This window comes from Rousettus aegyptiacus, unplaced genomic scaffold (genome assembly GCF_014176215.1).
Source record: "Rousettus aegyptiacus isolate mRouAeg1 unplaced genomic scaffold, mRouAeg1.p scaffold_m13_p_1, whole genome shotgun sequence".
NCBI lineage: Eukaryota > Metazoa > Chordata > Mammalia > Chiroptera > Pteropodidae > Rousettus > Rousettus aegyptiacus.
In genome coordinates, this window is record NW_023416284.1 from 138,786,953 (window position 1) to 138,810,433 (window position 23,481).

General features: G+C 37.0%; 1 protein-coding gene across 6 annotated transcripts in view; it reads right to left on the minus strand.

Annotated features, from left to right (window-relative positions):
• SIM1 (SIM bHLH transcription factor 1) overlaps nt 1–23,481 on the minus strand; it is a 70,768-nt gene that overhangs the window by 19,661 nt on the left and 27,626 nt on the right. For all 6 annotated transcript variants that reach the window (XM_016137894.2, XM_016137895.2, XM_016137891.2 and 3 more), the window contains one exon: nt 10,228–10,396. In XM_016137894.2, coding sequence (XP_015993380.1) covers nt 10,228–10,396 — 169 coding nt within the window. The remainder of the gene's footprint in view (nt 1–10,227; nt 10,397–23,481) is intronic.

The following is a 23,481-nucleotide window of genomic DNA, read 5'->3' on the forward strand; positions in this document are numbered from 1 at the left end:
TAGATGGATACAGGTGGTGCCACCTGCTCCAATGCCTTATTACAGCTTTGTTTGGTCATCCACTGGTTTATTCTGGGTCTGGACAAAGGACGGGCTGCCCAAGCTGTTCTTAGCAGTGTCTTTGGACTGGGCCAACAGATTGGCAGGCATATTAGTACTAGCCTTCTGCATGCTGAAGGAAATCTGTTGGATTTGTAATTTTGTGAAAAGAAATTAAAGCTCAAAGGCCCTCTACCAAATTAATTTCAACTTGGTGTCTATAAATGGAAGGATGGATCTACCTTTTCTTCTTCTAAGTCAAACTCAGTAAAATGATGAGGAAAATTATCTATTAAACAATAAACATCAAAATCTTTACCTTCAAACACAGCAATTTGATACACTATAATGTGCTAAAGGTTTCCTAAAAATCTGAAAGATGGAAGATTTTTTAAAAATCTAGATTTCTTAGATAAAGATATCTAAATCAAACATTCTTAACTCTAAAAGTTTCCTTTTATGAGTGGGTCAAATCCCACCAAGAACTATTAATTAAGGTATTGCTCCCTTTAATGTCATTATTTAGTTTTAACAAAATTTTATTCTATAGATTTTATTAAAATAACTTTTCCTGGATACATTTTGATGGTGAATTCAGCCATTTTCCTCTTCCCTGTTTAGCTGGGCAACAGAATCACAAATTCCAGCCATCACTTCCATTAAGCCAGAAGCAGAGGCTTTCCATTTTATTTAGCACAGCTGCTTCACCCGCTGCCCAATTTCTTTTTGACACTAAATCTCCCCCAGATCCAAGCCATCCTATGCCTTGGAATAGAAATGTGTTTAATGTAAATTATATCCAGGGATCTGTGGAGATGTATTTTGTGGGTGGGTGGGTAGGATTTAAGCTCAACAGGAAAAGTGTCCTTAGGGAGAGTATGCAGCAGGCTCTAGCAAGAGTGAAGAGCTGATGTAGGAGCAGCTAGAGGGGGTAGGTAGAGGGGAAGATGTAGCCCGGCTCAGATTATAGAGAGTGGATCTCATTCTATAACCAATAAGGAGCCTCTGTAGGTTTTTAAGGAGGGCCAGGAGTGGGGAGTTATGAGAGGGCTCCATGACAAAATGACATTTCAGGAAGCTTACATTAGCAGGAAGGATCCGGACTGAATGAACAATGAGGAGGATGACAAAGTAGTTTCAATGTGATGTCCTGTTCTGGAGACAGTGGGATGAGGCAGAAGAGTCAAGGGCCAAGAACCATCATAAAGTAACATGACCTTTTATACCCAGCAGATCAAAAACAAAACCAAACAAAAAAACAAACAAAAATTTAAGAGATTTTTCCTTTTATGTAAAAAGAAAACTACCCCTCATAATGCATGATACTACTAAAGGTATAATACAAAAACAAAACAAAACAAAACAAAACAAAACAAAACAAAAATGCATACAGCTTACTAAAAGAAGAATAAAAGAGTGATCTAGAAAGCATCTACTGATATGGCAACTAAGCCTTGGAACTAAGGCTGTGCCAATAAAAGATGGGTTCCTAAGATGGAAAACAGAGCCAAATGGCATTTCTTGCACACTTACATGAGCGCAATTATTTTGTAATCAGAACACACACACAGGGCAAACATCAGCTGTCGCATCTCCCCATTGTTGCACTGGAGATGACAGGGGTAACATGAAGACTAGAAAGCCCACTTTGGAACTGGATATGGATGGTTCTCTGCCCCTAGAACAACAGCCAGAGAGTCCTCATTTAAAGTTTTACTCTCGAAAGAGCCTGTTGCTCCCACCACATGTAGATGCATCCTGAGCACCTAGGTACCTGATTTGTACCAAAGGATTTTGCATTTGTGAAACCATCCCTAGGTTGTTTTGCATGCGTACCTTTTGCCTATTTAGATAGGTTATAAATTTCTTAGTAACAGAATATTTTCCCTTCTTGTGGTTTTTACACTTCTAGAGGCAGCCAACAAAGTATTCCCACACTTTTTAATATATTTATTTATTCATTCCTTCTACTAACATTTAGTAAGTTAATATGTGAAAGACATCATACTAGATGCTGGGGCAGGTGTAGATATAAAATATATGTGGTTATTACTTTCAATGAGACTATAGACAAAAAGAGGAGATATGACTTATCTAGAAGGTGGTAGAAGATAGGCTATTCTAAATAGAGGCCCAAAGGAGAAATGTAAGTTAGTTACAAACCATGAAAAAAGACAGCATTCAAGTTGGGCCTTAGAAGATAGGCAGAACTGTGAAAAATTCATTAGTTCAAGCATGGAGGCAGAAAAGGACAAGGCATTCAGCAAATAGTGAGCAGAGGTGTCTGGCTGGATCACAGGGTTCAGGTAAGTTTGGACCAAATTATAGGTAGCTTTGAGTGACAGCAAGGGCTGTGGAAAGTCTCCAAGCACTGACGTTATCAGTGGTCTTTTAAGATCAAACTGGGAGGCAGGGTAAACTAGAGAGGAAAATTTTTCAAATTGGGGAGAAAATAAGATGTGTCGCAATCCTTCAGTGCGGGAGCTCTCAGGACCCAGGCAACAGGAGAAAGATAAATGAATGAAGACAGAGAAAAGCACAGGTGGGAGATCAAGCATCAGTCTGGTCCTTGAGGGGGCACCCAAGGGGTGTAGGGTTTTATTAATTACCATCCAATAGCCTCACCGAAACCCTTGCGAACAGGAATAAATTTGAACCCATTGATAATTCCCCATGGCATGTGAGGTCTCTAGGCCTGGAGGCCTTTGGTTCTCTCACTATCGGCCCCCAACTCCCACCTCCAGACCACAGCTGGAAGGGGAGGTCAGCCCCAACACACACCATCACAGCTACCACTACTGCCGCCACCTCACGCCTTTATCACATACATACTTCACTGTGTTTAAGTTATTCATTTACATTTTTATCTCCCCCACTGAACCTGTAAGCTCTCTGGGGTAAGGACTAGATCCCTAGGACATCTCATCACTCCCTTACTTCTTTCTCCACTTACCCTATTCCTTTCATGGGCTCATCCACTGATTCATTCATGCACTCATCCAATATCTACTAAGGACTTTTGGTAGATACAGGGCAATCTGGTTATCAAGATAAACATCTCCTGTCCTAATGGACCTTAGTGTCCCCATTAACTACCCCGCCCCCCAAATTTCCAGCTTCTCATTTCTGCTAAGCTTCATTCTACTTCCTATTTATGCCCTCATTTCTCATTTTTTCTTCTCATTGGTCTTTTCTTAGTCAATAATGTCCTGCTGCCTTACCTAAAAATCTAATACAACTAAATCTAGTCATATGCCTATTTAAATTTTGGGAAAATTTGTCATCATTGGATTCTCATTCTTGGTAATACATTTTACATGCCATATATTACTATATTCTGTAATGTTATAGTAAACATTAGTGAAACAGTATAGTTAAGATATCTGCCCATTTGAGTAAACTATTTAATAAAGTAGTATATGGTCCTATTTCTAATCCATATACCTAGTTTACCTACCATAAATACCTACCAATATCTTATACTATCGTACTTCAAAGCAAGGTGAAAGACAAAGAAGTTCCCTATAATGGCTTAGGGAGACTGTACCAGAAACAATCACTTTTGCCTCTCCCTACTATTATTCCTTTCCATCTCATCACTCATTCTATCCATCATGTCTCCTAAAACGTCACCTTTCTCTGTGAACTCCATTAATCAGACTGCTCCCTCACCTCGCACATTCCTTCAGCAAGTTCTTTACAGCAGACTTCACTAGCCTATTTCAAATAAGGCAGCCGATTCCTCCTGAAATCCATGTGCTGAGACAAGATAGAGAAGCAGGGTTAGTGATGGGTAAATCTGGGGCATAATGAAGCTGATTAACGGGAAAGTGTGTGACCAGGAAGTGATCTCTTGAAGTGATTATGGAGAACACTTGTTAGTGATCAGGGAAGGATGGGCACCAGCCAACCATCTGATCAACATTGTCTGCCCCTCCCCCAACCATGTGCCTTGGGAATCTGTGGCCCTAAGGTCCCATGACTGACCAATCACACAATTTCTCCCTGAAATGTTGGTCTTGCCTCTCTCGATGAGACCATGGACATGGTTCCTTAAGGACCTGCGTTTAGCATTTTAGTGCACATACTCTTTAACTAAAATGCAAGAGTTCGTAAAAACCAAAGCACAAATCTGTAACAGAGATCTCACCTTATTGAGCAAAATGTTTTCTAAAATACTACTCAGAGTTTCATTTACGAAAGTGGTCTAAAAACAACCATTAAGATCTACTCTAATAATCTCCTGATATTTCTACAGGTAAAGAAGACCAATCTTAAATTTATACATGGTCAGAAAATATAAACAAGCTTGTATTTTTAAGAATAGTGTATCTTTTGTACAATGTAAGAATTATACTGAATGGTATAAGAATTTCTGAAATGACCTCATTTTTTTGTTTGTGCAAGATGTGTTAAATTTTTTTGTTGTTAATAGTAAAGGATTACATATTTTCTTGTTACATGTAAAACATGAAATGAAAGGCTATATATCCTGGTAGTGATAAAAGTACTATTTGTAATGGAAAACTGTACTTGAGAAATTCTTGATCGTTCTTTTCTCTGTAATTTAAAAAGTCAGCATAGAAGTTACTAGTGTATTTTTGAGGCCAAAATGAACTTTGCAGAGGTTCTAACTTTACCAAAAGGAAGCCATATTGCTGGAAATGAAAATTAAGAGAGTTCTGTGGGATTATTTAAAGTAACAGATGTGGAGTAAAACCTGCAAGTGTTACAGCGTATCTCTAGCAAATGATTAAATACTCTCAGATTTCAGAAGCATACACTGTTTTATGTGCACTGTAATTATGGAATTACATAGTAGATTGGTTATTAGTGACTAGGGAAAAAGCAAAAGGAGGGCAGGATGATGCAGTAAAACAGGAGGGCACGGACTGTCTGTAATAAACATAACAATGATAAATATGCCGACATGAGAAGTTTAAATGGAAACTAGAATCAGAAGGCAATTTATTCTAGATTGACATGGCTAAACAACGGCAACATAACTTCAACTGTATTAGAGTAGCTGTTATGAGTTCCATAAAAATAGGTGAAAAATATTCCAACAATCACTACTAGGAATTACTAGAGATAAGGTCTGAGAAATAAATTCTATAAACTCAATATTTCAAATTTAACAGAACTATGAAAAAAACTAAGTTGCTATTTTCAGGAAAACCAAATAACGATAAAATACCATTGTCATAATGGTAAGATGACCACTATACTACATCACATTAGCTGCAGAATCTTTGAAAATTAACTATAATATTTCTCATAATGATTTTTCCAAAACCATTCAAAACAATTCTATTTTGACCTCTCTTGTCCTGAGTAATATATAGAGGTGCAAAGGTGATGGAGTCATTCATTAAGTGACTATAATATAATCGAGTCTAAAATCATTTCCAAGGGCAGCTCATACCAGGAGAGGACCTGAAAGTTCATCTACTACTGCAGACAAACTGGGTGGTGGCAGAGAATTACAATTCGTGCATGTCTTGCATGTCCAAATAAGGGTACCTCAATAATTCCAAAAAGACATGTTGCTGTTTGCCATTCATCAGACATGTGTTAGAAATTTCTAGATATGCCTAAAACATAATGGAGCAAAGAAGCTAATAAATAATATTAATAGGATTTTTAAACCACTATTTTCATAACTAATAAAAGGCACAAGACATTACCCTATGTGCTCAATTTTGCTCTGGAAACTGTCTCTATAAAAATCTGATTAAAATTTGCATATTCAAAATATGTAAACATTGAAATAGCAAAAAAAAACTCTATTTTTAAAGAAAGAGAAGTATTTAAAATTAAATACAGTTAAAAGTAATAATTTAATAACTAAAAATAGATGTTATGTCTATTAATATATAAAGGGAAATTCAGTACAAATGTGTTATTAACTACAAAAAGTAAGCTTTATATTTTTATTAAAGTATAGTTGACATACAATATTATATTAGTTTTAGGTATACAACATAGTGATTCGATGTTTCTATTTCTTACAGTGTGATCACCACAAGTCTAGTAACCATCTCTTACCACACAAAGTTATTATAATAATGTTGACTATTTTCCCTTTGCTGTACATTACATTCCCATGACTTTTTCTTTTATTTTTTAATAACTGGAGGTTTGTACTTCTTATTCCCCTTCACCTTTTTCACCGATTCTCTTCACTGCCCATTGGCAACCATCAGTTTATTCTCTGTTTCTGGAATTCTGTTTCTGTTTTGTTTTGTTTTGTTTTAGATCCACATATAAGTGAATTTACATAGCATTTGTCTTTCTCTGTCTGACTTATTTCACATAGCATAATACCCTCTAGGTCCATCTATATTGTGGCAGATGGATTTCATTCTTTCTTGTGGCTGAGTAATATTCCATTTATATATATATATATGGAATATTTTATATATATATATTTGAAATATGTATATATATATAATCACATTTTAATTCATTCATCTATCAAAGGACACCTAGGTTGCTTCCATATCTTGCCAACGTAAATAATGCACAATGAACACAGGGGTATATATATCTTTTCAAAAAGACAACCTACTGAATGAGAGAGGATATTTGCAAATAATACATCTGATAAGGGAGTAATATCCAAATGTATGCAAAGAACTCACACAATTCAACATCAAAGAAACAAATAATCCAATTAAGAAAACAGGCAGAGGACCAGAGCAGACATTCAAAACCACAATGAGCTATAACCTCACACCCATCAGAATAACTATTATCAAAAATATAACAAATAACAAGTGTTAGTGAGGTTGTGGAGAAAAGGAAACCCTTGTACACTGTTAGTGGAGCTGTAAATTGGTGCAGCCACTATGGAGAACAGTATGAAGGTTCCTCAAAAAATTAAAACCAGAACTACCATATGAACCAGCAATTCCACTTCTGGGTATTTATCTGAAGAAAAAGTAAGCTTTAAAATATAATTTCAAAATAAATCAATAATGATCAAGTATATTTATAATGACAAGAGGTGCAAGAAGCCAAAGACAGAAAGAATTTTATTCATTCTTTGTCCACAAGGCAGTAAAAAGCTTTAGACCTTCATAGACTCACAGCAGGAACATTAAAAAGAATTTCCTAAGTAGTTTGCTTTGTTTCAACAACAAAAATCAGTGCTCTTATTTTCTGTTCAAAACCTTTACTGGTTCTCCACAAAACAACTCTAAACTTCTTGACCTAGCCGACATTTGGCACCAATCAACACTTCCAAACATATCGCCCCTAGACCTCATCCAGAGGGACCTACCCTCCCCCACTTAACCGCAGGCCCAATCACACAAACAATGTTCTTCTGCATTTCTTCATAATCTTAGTATTCCTGAAGTGTCCTCTCCTTGCCCTTGTGCCCAGATACTTGAATTCTAGCCTCTAAGCCAGATTACCCCCACACCTTTCCCAGCCATCCAGGCTAGAGCCCCTACAGCTGCCAACACTCATAAAAAGCCTTTTGTACACACCGTCTCCTATACACTACTGATTCTAATATATAACTGATTCTAACTGTACTGCAAATCTTAAGGACACCTTTTCATACCACTTCTTTGTGTTCTAGTACCTTTTACCCAACTCCTGCCTTCATTCAGCACAATGGCCAGTATGGCATCTTTCTGTTGCAGGTGCTCAGCTAGTATCTACTGAGTCAAAGATATATAATAGAAATGATGCATGAAAATTAAGAGTTAATTTTCCTTAATAATATAAGGATAACATGGACCAAATAAGACTTTTGAGAAGCTAAATTATTTTTTCTTTAAAATTTCTGAGGATTTAGAATTCCAGATGATGGTACTAAGTTGTGTTCTTTCAGCAGAAAAGTAATGAGTTTGCCCTGGATGTCATCCTTTTTCAATGTGTCCTCAGAGGACCTTCTGCTCATCCCATGACAATTCACTACAAATCCCTATTACCTTGTCTGTCTACACAAGTGTCTCCTCGAAAGAAAAGACTGTATTTCATTTCTATGTATTGGCAGCCCACGTAGTAGGAACTCAGTCAGTGATTGACCTAACACCATGATTATCTAAAGTAAACACAATTAAAGAATAACCTTTACCAGACACATACATGTTAAGTAATCTTAATTCATTACTGTGTAATTTCAAATGAGACATATGGCCAAAATTCTAAGGACTACATTTATATACATATTAACCACACACACAAAAATATCAAAAGAAATCCTATGTGGACATACATTGTGTGCATGTGCATGATTCTTATATGTCACAGAACATTTCTAAATTAAAGTACAATTTTTGAAAGGGAAAATAAGGGGATAGAGAGGAATTTTCTACTTTCCACTGCTCTGTATTGCTTTAAAAAAAACAAAACTATAGAACATGTATAACTTTCAAATTAACTCCACCCCACATATGCTAAGAACAGCATAATGGCAGTTAAAACATTTTTAAAAATAAATAGCTAGTTTACTGTTAGAGTAAACTAATAAAAATTTTAGACATTAAGAACTGAGCATGAAGGAAAACAGACTTAGTGAGATTTTGGAAGTTCAATGGGAAGATTTTATTTTTTTGTTGCTTAATTTCTGTATAATTGACAAACTCCTTCTTAACTTAGTATTTCCTAATTTAAACTCTTCTTTAATCTGTGTGTCCAACACTTCTATATATTTAAAGATAGAATTACCCAAAGATATAATCTATCCATCCAAGTAGGAAAAGAGACTATAAAACTTTTCCCAAGGTGTGAGATAGTGATAAGGAAAGCTTCTCAGATGTTCAATAAAAATTCCTCCTCCACAGTGACTTTTACTAATATGCACTTAATAAGTAAAGTGCTCAGAAGATGTCCACTGATAAACATCTAGGCCTCACACAACTACTTCTTTCCCTTTCGTCAGAGTAAAGAAATATGGACTTCTGTGGAAAAATTTTAACTGTGTGACATAAGTCTCTTGGGAGTCATAATCTCCTCATCTTCGTATACCAAGCTACTAAAATAATCTAGCAAATAGTAGCTTCTTAGTGACCATTAGATAAATGAACAGCATTTCGTCAAATAGTATATACTTATAGAAATCAACAGAATATTATAGCCTTGATATGTAAGAAAATAATCATTTCTGCACCCATGAGATTACCATTTTTACATTAAATATATATATATTTAATAGAAAATGCAATGTCTTAAATAAAACAATTTAAAATTGACACACTCTCTATATAGATAGATATGTTTATCTATCTATACGCGCACACGCGCACGCACACACACACACACACACATACACACACAAAGATAAAGACCACCTTGATGAAATGACTCCAAATCCAGTTTGGTTTTATACCAGCCCATGAATTACCTCCTAAATTACTACAATGAACTACAGAAAGTTTGACACGGCACCCTTAAAGAGAAGGGTGGAAGTGAGGTGCTCACAGGATACTGGGAGTAGAGAATCCCCAGTTCTGTCCTACTTCCTTCAGGCCACAAGAGAGCTGTGTACACACCTGGGCACAGACTAGCTTCTATATCTCATTGACCGATCAGAAAAATAATTTTTCCCTTCCAAAAATCAAGACTCATCTTTACACCTTGCAGTGTTTCTGGAATACCTCCTCTGGGTCTTATCAGCTCACCTCCTTGCAAAGATGAGAAGAGTTGCTTTTCCTACCGCTCCTGCCATCTGGAAGACTCTCTTTATTTCATTCCTCCCCATAAATAGTCCATCTGTGCTCAAATCTCATGGTGACATGCATCCTTGATCCTTTGCCTGCACTTCTTCATTTCCTTCTACTCCAGTCCCTGTCCTAAGATTCAATTTTTCTACAGTAAGCTCTTGTTTTCCATATTTTGCTATGCTGGCTACATCTTTCTGGGTTAATCATTGTGGTGGGGAAATTTTTGGATCAGCTTCCCTGAAATAACAAACCTATGGTTCTGACTGCAATTGAGACTCTCATAACCTTTAAATAAAAGCAGCAAACCACAAGATCATTTCAAATTTTTACTAGCATAGTTATTTTAAAAGAAGGGGGAAAGAAGATAGGTTTAGAAAGCTGTCTAGGTTTATAGAAATCTTACATTGTTAAAATCAGATAATTAATTTCAAACAGTTTTAATACTTCTTCCACTATGAAACCAAACCAGGTCACAAAAAAAGAGAGTTGCAAAATGCAATGCACCTACCTGAGGGTAAGGAGAAGTCCTGGATTTTGACTTTGAACCAGAGAGCCTGGACTTGGCCCCCTTCCTGTTGTCAGGCATGGTAGGAGTGGAGCTGCTGGCATAGGAGAAGGCTGGTTTGGAGGCTGAGATCTGATCCAGAGAGAGCTGCAGCCCTTTGTACTCCGTGTCCCTGCAGAGTGGGAGTATACAGCCCTTAATCAGCCACCACAGGCAATGGATTCATGTGTTCTCTCACCAGGAATGACAGTAATCCATATATGAAAAGGAAGCAAATAATAATCAGCCATATGACTGGTTTCCACAAACACTTCGATTATTTTAGAAATGCCTACCATTTAACTAATGTGTGTGTGAATGTAGCTCCCACCTATACCATAGGCAAATGATATAATATACTTATGAAAATGTCTTGATTAAAAATTTTTTTCATTATTTTTATAAGTAGGATATACATACATAATTCAACTTCTCTGAGTTTTTGTGTCTTCTTAATTGGTAAGATATGAATTATAACACCTACTCCAAATATTTCTTGTGTGAGGTGAACTCAACAGACAACCAATCGTCTGATGCTGATTATTGGCAAGAAGAATGTGGACTCCTCTTACAAAGAACTATCCGCTATCATCTGTTCCAAGATCAATCATTCTGGTAAACACTCCAAATATTCTTAGAGCTAAGCAAACTAATGTAACCTGTCCTATAAATTGTTAAAAAAAAAAAAAAATCTCCTTCAACAAGCTTTCACTCACTTTAGAGTACATTTTAACTCTTCTTTCCATTCCTTCCTTCATTCAATAAATATTTATTAAGCAAGCTCCTAATATATACCAGATTTTGTGCTATGTGGAGATGAAAAAATAATAATATACCTAAAGTTCCTGCCCTTGTCCAGATTACAATCTATTTGGGAAAATAAACAGTAAGCAAACAAACAAGCATAACTGCAGACTGATACAAAGGGGATAAAGAGTGTATCTTAGAGAGTTAATTACAAAGCTATTGTGTGAGGTGCTTAGGAGCTAAAGATGACAGTATTGGCCCTTCTATAGTTACCACCTCAGTCTGCTTCCAGACAGCAGGGGAGCTCATCTGACTCCTTGGTTTTCCTAAGAGGATATCACCCCTTCCCACTGGCAGCCAAAATAAAATGTTTCAGAGTCTTCCTTATGAGGACTCATGGGAAAATGTTCTCTCAGTTTCCAGAACTAGCTGGGCTGCTCCTGGGTAATTGATTTCTTTTTATTTCATGAACACTATGAATCATATAACTCATCATGTTTCTCCCTTTGCCTGGAAATCAAAAAGCCCTGAACCCCGAGTCCAATCTGTAACCATCCCTAGTAAGTGGATGGCAGGCATTTTGTGCAACAAACTTCACTGACTTCCTTTATTCTTTTTTTTTCCTTTTCTCTAACAGGTTCACCTTTTTAAATTTTTATATGCATTTTTCTACTCTTTGGATTAGGATACGTATATGAAATGAAATAAATTTATAATATTACATATGTAAAAGTAACTAGAAGATTTCCATGAATTAGCAAATATTTATTTTCTTTTTCCCTATTTGTTCATCTACAGAGAGATCAGGCAACAGCAAAATTATAATTCAAGCAAGAAGTTCATCAGGTGACTAGGAACAAAAATCAGCTAAAACAGATTTAATAATATCACTTCCATAAACTGCAGTATAGTGATATATGTCAGCAAATTACAGTGGCTTTATATCAAATAGTCCACCTACTTGGTGCAAGTAAAAAAAAAAATTCTCCTACATGAGCAATGAAAATTTAGAAAGTAAGCATGTAATTTATCTTTCAGGCTTGAGAAGTGTGATCACAACCCTGGTCTGCTTTACTGCTCTAATCAACTCCCGCCATGGACAACATACAACACAGATTCTGAGCACTTTTTGATCAGAAATTCAATGCTCTCCAAAATGTGGAAATGTGGCTCTCACCTATTTTTCTGACAATATTTCAAAATTTTTCCTTTATCAGCACCTTACTTCACTCAAAATAGTTCTCCCCTGACTGACCTTACACTTTCCTGGGTCTCTCCCTCCCCCAACACATACCTATAAAACTCTTATGAAGAACTATTTTAAATGCCATCCACCTCCATGAAGCCCTTCCTGACTGCTAGTTCATTCCCACATCTTTACTGAGGGTCTCTTTGTAGTCCCCGCTTGAGGGGCTGTGGAGACATCAATGAATAGGATGAAGTTTTTACCCTCATGAAGGAGGCACCAGGGCTAGTTTCTAAGGGAAGTAGAGAGGGGACCAGAAACTACTTTTTTTCTCCTCTAACATTAGTTTGCAAATGATTATATTTTATCTTTCCCAGTGGATTCTAAGTTCACAGAGGACAAGAGTCAAGGGATATTTTGTTGTATTCCAATGCCATTTGTACAATATTTCACATAGATGGAAGATGAAGAAAGTAAGAATGCAACTAAGAAAGAAATGCTTCACCCAATGACAACTAATACTTGCAACCCAACAGCCTTTCTTTGTGAGAAAAGACCCTCATGGCATAAGTACTCCCACCCACCTGCCCTGAGATCACATGTGTGTGCAACAGTGAGCCAGGCAAGCTGGGCTCTGACAGGTCTCCACCAACCCTTGGGCATCTTCTGTGTCAAATGTAATTCTGTCCATTGGACAGCAGCGTATCCACTCAGTCCCTGCCTGACAGGACATAGACTGACAGCAAAAATCGTGCATCCCTGAATATATGGCTAAATGATTCTGCACACTCGTTCTTAATGTAACATTTCAGCCACAGGGACTTCATGACTGCAAACAGAAGGTAAATAAGAATTCATTTTTCTCTTGTACTTTCAGACCCCCAAAGTACGTGTCTCAACTAATTAAAAAAGTCCTTCCAAAATTCTTGCCTAGCTTTCAATGACAGAAATACTCTTAATTAAATATACTTACGTAACATTTCAAGACTAATAAATGATTTGAAATTCTAAATATTCGCATGAACACTCTAAAAATTATAAGATTTATGCAAATACTCTTAATACATTAATAAAAATACTTAATGTTTTGATGCACATCAAAAAATACAAAAAAAAAATCCATCAAAATTTAGCAGAAGACCATGAAGTCAGGTATATCAGTGTTTGAGTCACTTCTATGTAACAACCCATCTAGATCTCAGCTTCCTCTATAACTTACAGGGATGCAGTGAGCTTTAGATGAAATATTATATGAAAAAATAGCACAGTGCCTAGAACACAGTAAATGCTTAATAAGTAGTGAGTATATTTCTTTTAACTCCCACATCCAATTTCCGAAATCGGCATCCAATTTCCCCAGTACAATATATCCACTTTGGTAACAACTGTAATTCATTTCATTACAAACACCTCCTTATGCTGTATTTCTTTCTACTCCAAACTCATTTTACTGTTACTTTTTAGTCTCAACTCTACTGCAAAATACTTATTGAATTAAGTTCTTTATTGCTAAGTCAGCAAATGGGGACCGTAGAGCCACATACAGACACTCTGAGAGTTCAGCCTTCCTGTTTCTTGTTCAAAACTCTAACAACTCAAAAGATGTGTTTGGATGAAAAGCATGATAAAAAAAAATACCCACTTAAAGACATTTCAAGTATGGTTGATGTGCTGCCAAGAGTAGCTCTGAATGGCAGATTCACTAAGAACAAAGCATTTATTTTATTTTTAGAATTCTATTAAATTGAGTATTTCATTCGTATAGATTAAAGGGCTAGCTGCTGATGGGAATCACATTATGGGTTCCATTTCCCTCCTCCAAACTCAGACACAAAGAAGAGTCTGGCCCTACCTCTCTCCTTTCCCCACAGTGAGGCATGCTTTGGTATCACACACATCCTCAGAGTTAGGTGCATGCAAAGCAAGCTGTTTGATACTTCCCTGTGAAGCAGGACAAAATAAAATACTTGGACACATAGAACTTAGACTCTAAAACAAGAATGGTGAGGAACTTGACCTAGCTGACTTTAATAAAGGAAAGACACAGCCTGCTCTACTTCTGCAGCTTTCTTGGAAAGTGCCTCATTGACCCTGTTTGGGAGACTCCATGGGTAACCCTCTCAAGGGCAGCTCATGCTGTTCTCCCAAACATGGTAGATATATAGAAAGAGAATCTGTGGCATACACCATTTGGCATATTTTTCAAAATAGCTATTGATACCAATTTACGTTTGACTTTTTTTCCCCTTTTAATGACTTACGTCAGAGCTGCAGATATACTCAGTTCTGAAAGCAGTGCGAAATGAGTAATTTGCAATCGCTAAGACATGCAGCTTGTCAATCTTACCCATATTTGCACAGACCAAGGTAATTCTCTTATTCCATTATGGACAGTCAGAAATCATTCAATTTGCAGAATTAACCATCTGAGTCTACTCTAAACTTTATAATAGTCATGTACATATTTGGAATTACTCAAATTCTAATAATATAAAAGGAGCCATTTTTGCATCATTGGCCTTCTCAGCCTTTCCTTTAGCAATATGCCATACCCACTTATGAGGCAAATGCCAGCTTGCCATATGGGAAGCTCAGCATGACACCTTTGCAAATCAAATAGGAGGTGCCTTTACCCCTAAAAGGTACTATCAGCTTCAAAGAAATGCATTAATATTTCTATCCTTTCAACTGGGAAATAGGCCTCCATGATGCCAACAGTGGCACTAACATATTTACAATCTTCAGGTGAGTTGGAATGAGTATACGGAGAAATAAGCAACAATGTTTCATCAGTTCATCCCGAGACAAGATTCTTCGCATAAATTTTCCTCTTCAACTCTGACCCACCCTATTCGGCTTCCATTTTTAGACAACTGAATTTTTGCTTCTTGTCACATTCATTTTGGAGCTGGCCATTGTGGAGCTTCTTTGTTGACTTTATGTTATGTGGCAATTCTTAAAAGATGTTGCCAGATTTCCCAATTGAGCTATTTTTTTAAACAGCTGAAGGTGATCAAATTACCGAGGAAAACGTGAAAACAAAGACATACGATTGATTTGGCTCCAAAGATGCTGACTGAAATAAGCAGAAGATTGCATTAAACTGTGATCAGATTAAGTGGGGATGACTGTACCTTATACTAAACTTTTTAATTGGATTCTAGAGTCACCATTACACGAAGTACATGACCTTCTTTATATTCTGGCAGAGTTCCTGCCTGGCCACTGGGTAAACCACCACAGCAGAGAGAGACCCACTTTATGCTTCATTTTCAGGCTCCCATGGAGCCCAGTGGAAAGAGCTGATAAGGAGGATTCCATACTGTGAGGGTCTCACAGAATAGGACAGTCTCCTGGGAAATTAGACTAAGGCACCCTTGGAAATGTAATAGTCTCATACTAATAAGTGGATTTGTGTTTGCTCCTTGTGTTTTTTTTTCCATTTGATTTAGCAATTTCAGTAGTTCTCAAAAAGTCTTTAGTGTTACATAAACATTGTCTATGTCTAGAAACATCTTTCTCTTCTATTTTGTAGGTTTCATCTAACACACTATGGAGTAGATGGCACCACAAGATAAGGGGATGGTTTAGGCACAAAGTCTACTACCACATTGTGATTTCAAGAAGGAAACACATGGGTGCAAACAATAGGCAAACTATAACAACCAAAAAGTAAGTCAAAAATTATAATGTGTTGGTAGGATGTAGAAAGGTCAACTGGGACTATGTAACACCTCTGTATCGACCTATGACACAAGTGGAAATATAGCTAAATCCAGACCTGCTACTATACCACATCTGACTTCGTTTCCTTACTTCCATGGGCCACAGTGATTTCTCCATGCTTCTTCCTGTGAGCTCCTATGCCATCCGCTGCCCCTCCCATTCATTTGGCACCTCTAGTTCTGACTTACAGTGTGGTCAATGGCATATCTTGACAACCACCTCCAAAATTCCACCTCTTATAATAATCCCTACTGACTGTCTAGTACAATATGTTACAGAAAACAGATAGTCACTTGCAAGTGATTAAGAAAATAATTCTCATTACAATAAACTTCCATTCATCTCAAATCCAAATGACCGAAAATTCAAAAAACTGACAAATCTTTCTACATAAATAAGAGATATCTGCCAAGCCAGCAAATTTACGTGAGTTTTTAAATTCCCGGATTATACTTAACAATGATCATTCTAAAATTCTCTGAGATCCTAAATCAAAGAAACAAATTATACATTATTGTTTTAGTGTTATGTATATTAATATAATGCACATATTTTTTATTAAGGCATGGCATATGTGATACTCATTAATTTCATCCTCAACCATTTATTTGGTACAATTACAACTGTATTGAAGAAATGAGGAGGAATAATGCTTTTAATCCCCTGAGGAATATCTTCTACAAGTTAATAATCAATATAACATCTCCTTAATAGAAAAATAAGAAAAGAATGTAAACAATGCACAAATTGCTGAGCAACAATTTTTAAAAAGGTTTACCCTCACTAGTAATAACTTACAGGAATTAAGGCCACTAACAGATATCATTTTTTGCCTTTCAAATTGGCAAAGATTTTTTTAATGATGATAAATCCCAATGAAGATAAGGTGAAATTAAGGAGTATTCTTATACATTACTGGTAAGTGTTTTTCAAGACTCTTAAGAATGTTCATACCTTAAATCTAGTAATTCCACTTCTAAAAATATATCTTATGAAAATAAGATAAATATCAAAACTCTATATATAAGGGTGCTTATGAGAACTATTTATATTGAATTGTAAATAATCAAATAAGCATTCGTAAATAAAAATAAGTAATCAATATAAGTAGTCATTAATTATGGTATACCCTTGTGACAAATGATTATGACAAAAGATGTTCTTCTTTTTTTTATACCTTTCTGGATTATCTTAATTTATTCTATTAAACATGTATTACTTTTATAATTAGAAAAATATTTCCTTTAAAAAAAACACTAACGCTTCCCGGTGGAGGCAAATTTTAGGTATTCTCACTCCGTATGGAAATGGTTCCCAAATTTCTTCTCTTCATATTTTCAATGTTTCTTCCTGGAAACTATTAAATCATAAAAGATAAAACACTACTAAACTTTTCTTCATAGGTTCAATTTCTCAGGCATACTACTTATAATTTTTAAATCTCCAAATGACCATATGCTCTACCAGTGCCTATACATTTCACTTACTTTCTGATCTATTTTCCACTCTTCCCACCTTACAAAATTATCTGTCTTTGAAGGCTTTCATGTGAACTATCTGACTTTATGTTTCCTTCTTTGGAGAATATAACTTAAATTATTCTTTTTAATCGAAAGAAAAGAAACTCTTGCTACATAGTTTCTTAAAACAATTTAGTTACAGATGGCATATTTGTCATTTTTTAAATGGAGTAAACCCTCTTCGGGTCCACATTTCTGAGGAACTTCACATTTTTATGCTTGAAAATTCTTTTTATATTTATCTATTAAGTTTTAGGCATATTTGTGAATCCTCCAGGTTTAAGTTCCAAATTCTATTGCTCTTATAGCTTTTCTTTTTCTTATTTTCTTGAGAAGGGGGCAGGGAGGAGGGATGCTGGTGTTTAAAGGTTAAATCTAAACAAATTAAATGCAAAATGTGCTGCCTCTTTCATCAAAGGCATAAATTAAAAACTCTCAGACTCTTCTCCCACAACCAGAACCTGTAAATTAGGCTCACTTCTAGGGGGAAAAAAAAAAAGCCAAATATAAACAAAGAAAAAATGATACTAATATCAACTAAGTCTCTCTTACTTTTTAAAATTTTCAACAAATGAAAAATAAAATGCACATGTTGTTCTGGCCCCGTCTTTTCCATCTCCTTCAATTCCTCCCTACCTCCCACCCTTGGCATCCATCCCCCACCTGCCTTCATTGTCATGAATAAAGCTGATGTATTTCAAATGTATGTTCCCTTTAGAACTTTTCCAATACCTAAGATAGGAAAGTTATGGGAGAACCCACTGCCTTCCACCTTGTATGAAGTTGAAGTTTTATTCTCATGGGAGAATAAAACTCATAGTTCTTCTGACCCTTACTTACAAGGCTGATTCCTAAATCCTAAACACAGCCTCTGGCAGAGAGGGCGAAAGCAGCACAGCTCCTATTTTCAACTCCATGCAAACTCCAGGGAACAGAAAAGATATCTGTAATCGTAAAGAAATAATAGTCCTACAACACTGAAAAATCTGGATCCCATATTCAAGGCCACGGGTCCCCAAATTTCCCACAGGGCCTCATGTGGGGGGCCTTACAAGGCCAAACCTCAAGTTACTGCTGGAAGCTCAGTACTCTTCTGTACAACACAAAGATGCTGGCATTTCTGCAGGTAATAGAAAAGTAGACTCTCAGATTTCGAACTCCATAAGAAAAGATGCAGCCAAAATGACGGCATGATACAATGTCTCCAAAAGCACAAATCTTCATTTGTTAACTTAAATACTTTTAAATATGTCCTATAGCATTTCTTCTTGATTAAACCTCTTCTAGGTAGTTAATCATTAATGGTTTCTTCGCAATTGCTGTGCAAACAGTTCATTCATACCTATGACATATCAAATCTCACAGACATATTCTTTAATTGGGTTCATTTATTTCAAATCTCCTTAAGCCTTTACTACTATAATGCTTGACTAAATATATATTAAATTCTATTATTTCAATGGCTAAAATAAATTTGAGGTGTATTTTATGAATAAAAATTCACAATTCAACAAATGTTCTGCCATTATTATTATGTGCCTCAGTGTTCAGACGCTGTTTTAAATTGGTACATATGCTGTGTTTAACTAAAATAAGTTCTGAAATGTTGCTAGAGATTTTGGATTGCCCACTAAAATGGCAAATTTTTTTGCTCTGCATTGGAAGTCCGAGAGCTTGTATAATTCTATACAAAATATATAGTTACCGACAGAATCCATTACCAAAGATACAATAGACAGCCGCCTGCTTTTATGATTTGTAGGACTCAAGAAGGTTTCTTGGCCCCTGTAAAGATGTCTCAATAATGGTCTATTGGCTGATGCTTAAAATATACTCCTAGATAGTTATTTCTCTGGCTTTAGACAGATGGCTGAGGAAGGAATAACAGAATAAGTCTCATCTATTATCTTTCACTGATTCAATTCATCAGCTCTTTTCCCTACAGCAGTGATTCTCAAACTTTAGCATGCATCAAAAGCACCTGAAAAGTGTATTAAAACACAGCTTGCTGGGTTCCACCTTTAGAGTTTCTCATTTGTAAGTCAAGGGTGGAACCCACAATTTGCACTTTTAACAGCCCCTCCACCCTTCATTGGTGCTGATGTTGCCAATCAGGAGGCCATACTTTGAGAACTAGAGCAGTTGTTATCTGGGATGAGAGAAACTAAAAAAATCAGGGGGAAAAAAAAAAGCCATAGCGAAGACAGAAAACCACTAAAAAAGGAGGGAACATTCCAAAGACAACCACACTTTCCCCATCTTCTCACATCACTGCATATCTTTTACCAAGCTACTCCCATTCCCAGCCCCCACCGCTCACTTCTCAGCCTCCTTTTGGGCACCTCCTGTTCTACGGACCCCATGACACTGGAGAGGCACAGGGCTTGGTCTTCCGGCTGCTCCTCTATTAACGCCCACTCTAGAGATCTCAGCCACTTCACTAGCTTTAAATACCATAAACTGATGACCTTGATTCCTAGCCCAGACCTCCCCACTCTACAGACATTTAGAAACAACTATCTGCCTGACACTTTCACTCTGATGAATGACAGGCATCTCAAATTAAACATACTTACACACATCCCTAATTGTTTGCCCCTACCTACAAATCTGTTCCTTCCCACAATTTACCTAAATCACTCAGCCTAAAAACCTAGGTGCTGTTCATGACTCCTCATTTTTTTTGCAATTCATATCCAATCCATCTGCAAACCCACAGTCCACCTTCAAAACATCCTGAATCGCACGTTTCACCACCTCCCTCTTTCGAGCTATTTTCTTCCCTCGTCTAGGCAATTACGATCATTTCCCAACGGGTCTCCCTGCCTCTACCGTCTGCCTTCTCCAAAGCCTATCCTCCACACCAACCAGCATGATCATTCCAAAGCTTAAATTAGCCATGCCTTTGCTAGGAACTTTCCAAAGCCTTCAAGGCCCAATATGATCTGTCTCTCCTACCCTAGCATCGTCACCTTCTGTTCTTCCCCTCTTCCTCAGTTTCAGGCATAGTGACCTTCTCCATTCATCGACTTATCAATCTGCTGTTTATCTCAGGACCTTTGAACTTGCTTCTCACTATTGGAAATACTCTCCCTGCAGGTCCTAATGTGGCTGCCTCCCTTGGGAGTCTTCGGGAGTCTTCAGAGAGGCCTTCCCTGATCACTCTCATATCTTTGTCCTGCTTAATTTAAGTACTACCTGGTTCTTCCCACCAAAACTTATGGTCTAGGAGGGTAGGGAACTTGTCTGTCTTGGTCACACCATACACAGAGCCTGGTACAGAGTAGGCACTGAGGAAATACTTACTGAATGAATACAAGAAGTCTCCCCAGTTGGCCATAAAAAGGACTGCATTCTGCAATATTTCTTACCATCCTCTTAATTATAGCAACAGAAATTAAGCTGATTTAAATAATAGAAATTTGTTTATAATGAAGATCCTATTGAGTTGACTGAGAAGAGACACAAATAGAAAAGAGATTATAATGTAAAATGCCATGTAGCTTCTCTAAATATTTTCCCCTGGTTTTCAATTAGCCCTCACAATAAAATGCTACCCTGAACTTTGCTATTTCTTTAACTGCTCTAATTGGAGGAATAAAATTGACACCCACTCCGCACTCCTTCTTGTGAGCTTCAGCCTTCTAGCATTCCTGAGCTGTAACCCTGCAGGGCTCCATTACCCAAATCCAGCACAACAAATACTTCACTTTGCCAGGACTATAGTAAGATTTCACAGCTAATAGAAATGCTGTGACTTCCAACACTATTAGTCTCTTAACGGCTTATAAAAATTAAAATGAAAAGCCTTGTGTTACATTTGGTTAGTCCTGAAAAAAAAAAAAAAAAGCTGCTCTTTTCCTGTGATGTATTCGAACACCAGTATCAATTAATGGGGCTGTTGAAAGAAGTAAATCTCATGGGTTCTTACCTTCAGCCACCAGAACACATTACAGTCATCGCAAGCACAAAGAGTAAAATGAATGACTGAAGAGGAGCAGCAAGCCACAAACCCGTGAACTGCTCAGACCCAAAGATTCTATTTTCACAACGATTTTCAGTAGCAGGAGGTGAGAGACAGCACATTCTCAGATTGCATTACCAGAGAATGCTGCTGTTCTCTGAGAGATGTAAAAAGTGGCAAGGGACTGGGATTTAAAAGTACAAACACAGAGAGAATCCCACCTTAATGGGTACCATTATGACTTCCAGTTCAATATAATGAGGCTATTTTCACAATCTGGCCAGCGGCCCATATTAGCACGGCTTTACTGATGTGGATACAACAAATTCTGTTTGAACAAGAAATCCCCCGGAAAAAAAAAAAAAAAGATCCTTTCACAGGCCCTATCCATTTAGCAATCAATCACAGGGAAACTATCCTTCTAGTAAAGATAGCAGCTCCCATTTGAATCTTGGTAAATATTAGATGTTATAAATAAAATAATATTCTATGTGTGATGCTTATTGATTGCTGTTTTGTGAAAATGTCATAACTGTTGATAACCAAACTGGTGAATGGGAGATGGGGTCAGACCTGGGTGATGAGCATATTGCATGGCAGCTGACTAGGTTCTGAGTACACCCAGACTGAAGTAACTGAGTCACTTTGTAGAGACCCCATATTGAACAAGAGAGTAAACTCTCTATAGACCTCTGCAACATCTCTGCAAAATGTCATATTACATCCTAAATATGGAATCATATGAACTTGCCAATATTGGACTATTTTAATATACAGAAATGGCAATTTCATGTGGGTCACCTGAGTACAATGATACCATCTTAAAGAGAGGATGTCAAGAGGAAATTAGTTGGGCACCGGAGTCCTGGTTCTGGGTTCAAACGCCCATTCATTGGCTGTGCTGCATTGGCTAAGTCTCTTGGCCTCTCTAAGCCTCTGACACAAAGTAACATCTCCTCAAATGTGAGTCCTTCTTACTCCCCAACATTTCTAAGTATAACAATGAACAGAGCATCTTCCCATCCCTCCTTTGGCTTGCAGCTGACAACCATCTTCCAATCTCTGCAAGGCAGAGCAGCGATGCTCAGGAATTACCCCTTACCAAAAGAAAGAAAGAAAGAAAAAAAACTAAAAATGTTGCTAAAATACTTAGCAACATTTTTAAAAAATAATAAATCTGCAATGATTATTTTGAATCTAAAATGATTCTTCAATTTAAAAATTTGCTGAGAGTTATAATCCTATTAGAAGTCTTCCAAATATATAAAAATATATACCCCCTCCCTCAAAAAAATATATAAATTGCATTTAAGCAGGAAAAAAATCATCTCGCCATCACTCAAATGAACTGCTCTCTCTGGCTGAGGTAATGAGATGCACAGGACCTGCTCTGGGCAATGTTGTCCTTGTGAGAGTTAAAACTGGACTCCCTAGCCTGCACCCAGTCACTTGGCCACCAATCATGATCTCACACACACACACACACACACACACACACACACCCTCCACAGTGATCCATCTGCGCCCACGGACTCTACCCCTTTCCCACCATTTAACAGGAGGGGAGTCTGACCACATCTGGAAGCTTATTTCCCATGGGTGATCCCAGTAGTGCCAAGCCACTTAGGGCTCTCTTCTTTTTAACTGTGGGTGGACATGCTTTCCTCCAGGAAGGAATCTCAGTCATGAGCAAGCCTACAGGGAAATCGAGCTAGGATTCAGCTTATATTTGTGCTTATTTCTTTTTCCTGCAGATACTGTCTTACTCGTTTTGATGTCCCCCAGGACTTGGCACAGTGCCTAACACATGATAGGTGCTCAGTAAATCATTTTTATGAATGCTTAACGACCTACCAGTCCTAACCAACTGAAGAAGGATTTAACAATCCTTTCCAGATGTATCAGAATCATTGCTGATTTCTCATTCAGGGGCAACCCTCTGCCTTCCTAAGACTTATATATTCTCTCATTCAGGCCAAAGACCCACATACTGATTTAATGTTTATTGACAGGACAACAATTATTTTATTTAATTTCACTGAAATGACCACTCTAATAATTCACATTTACGTGAT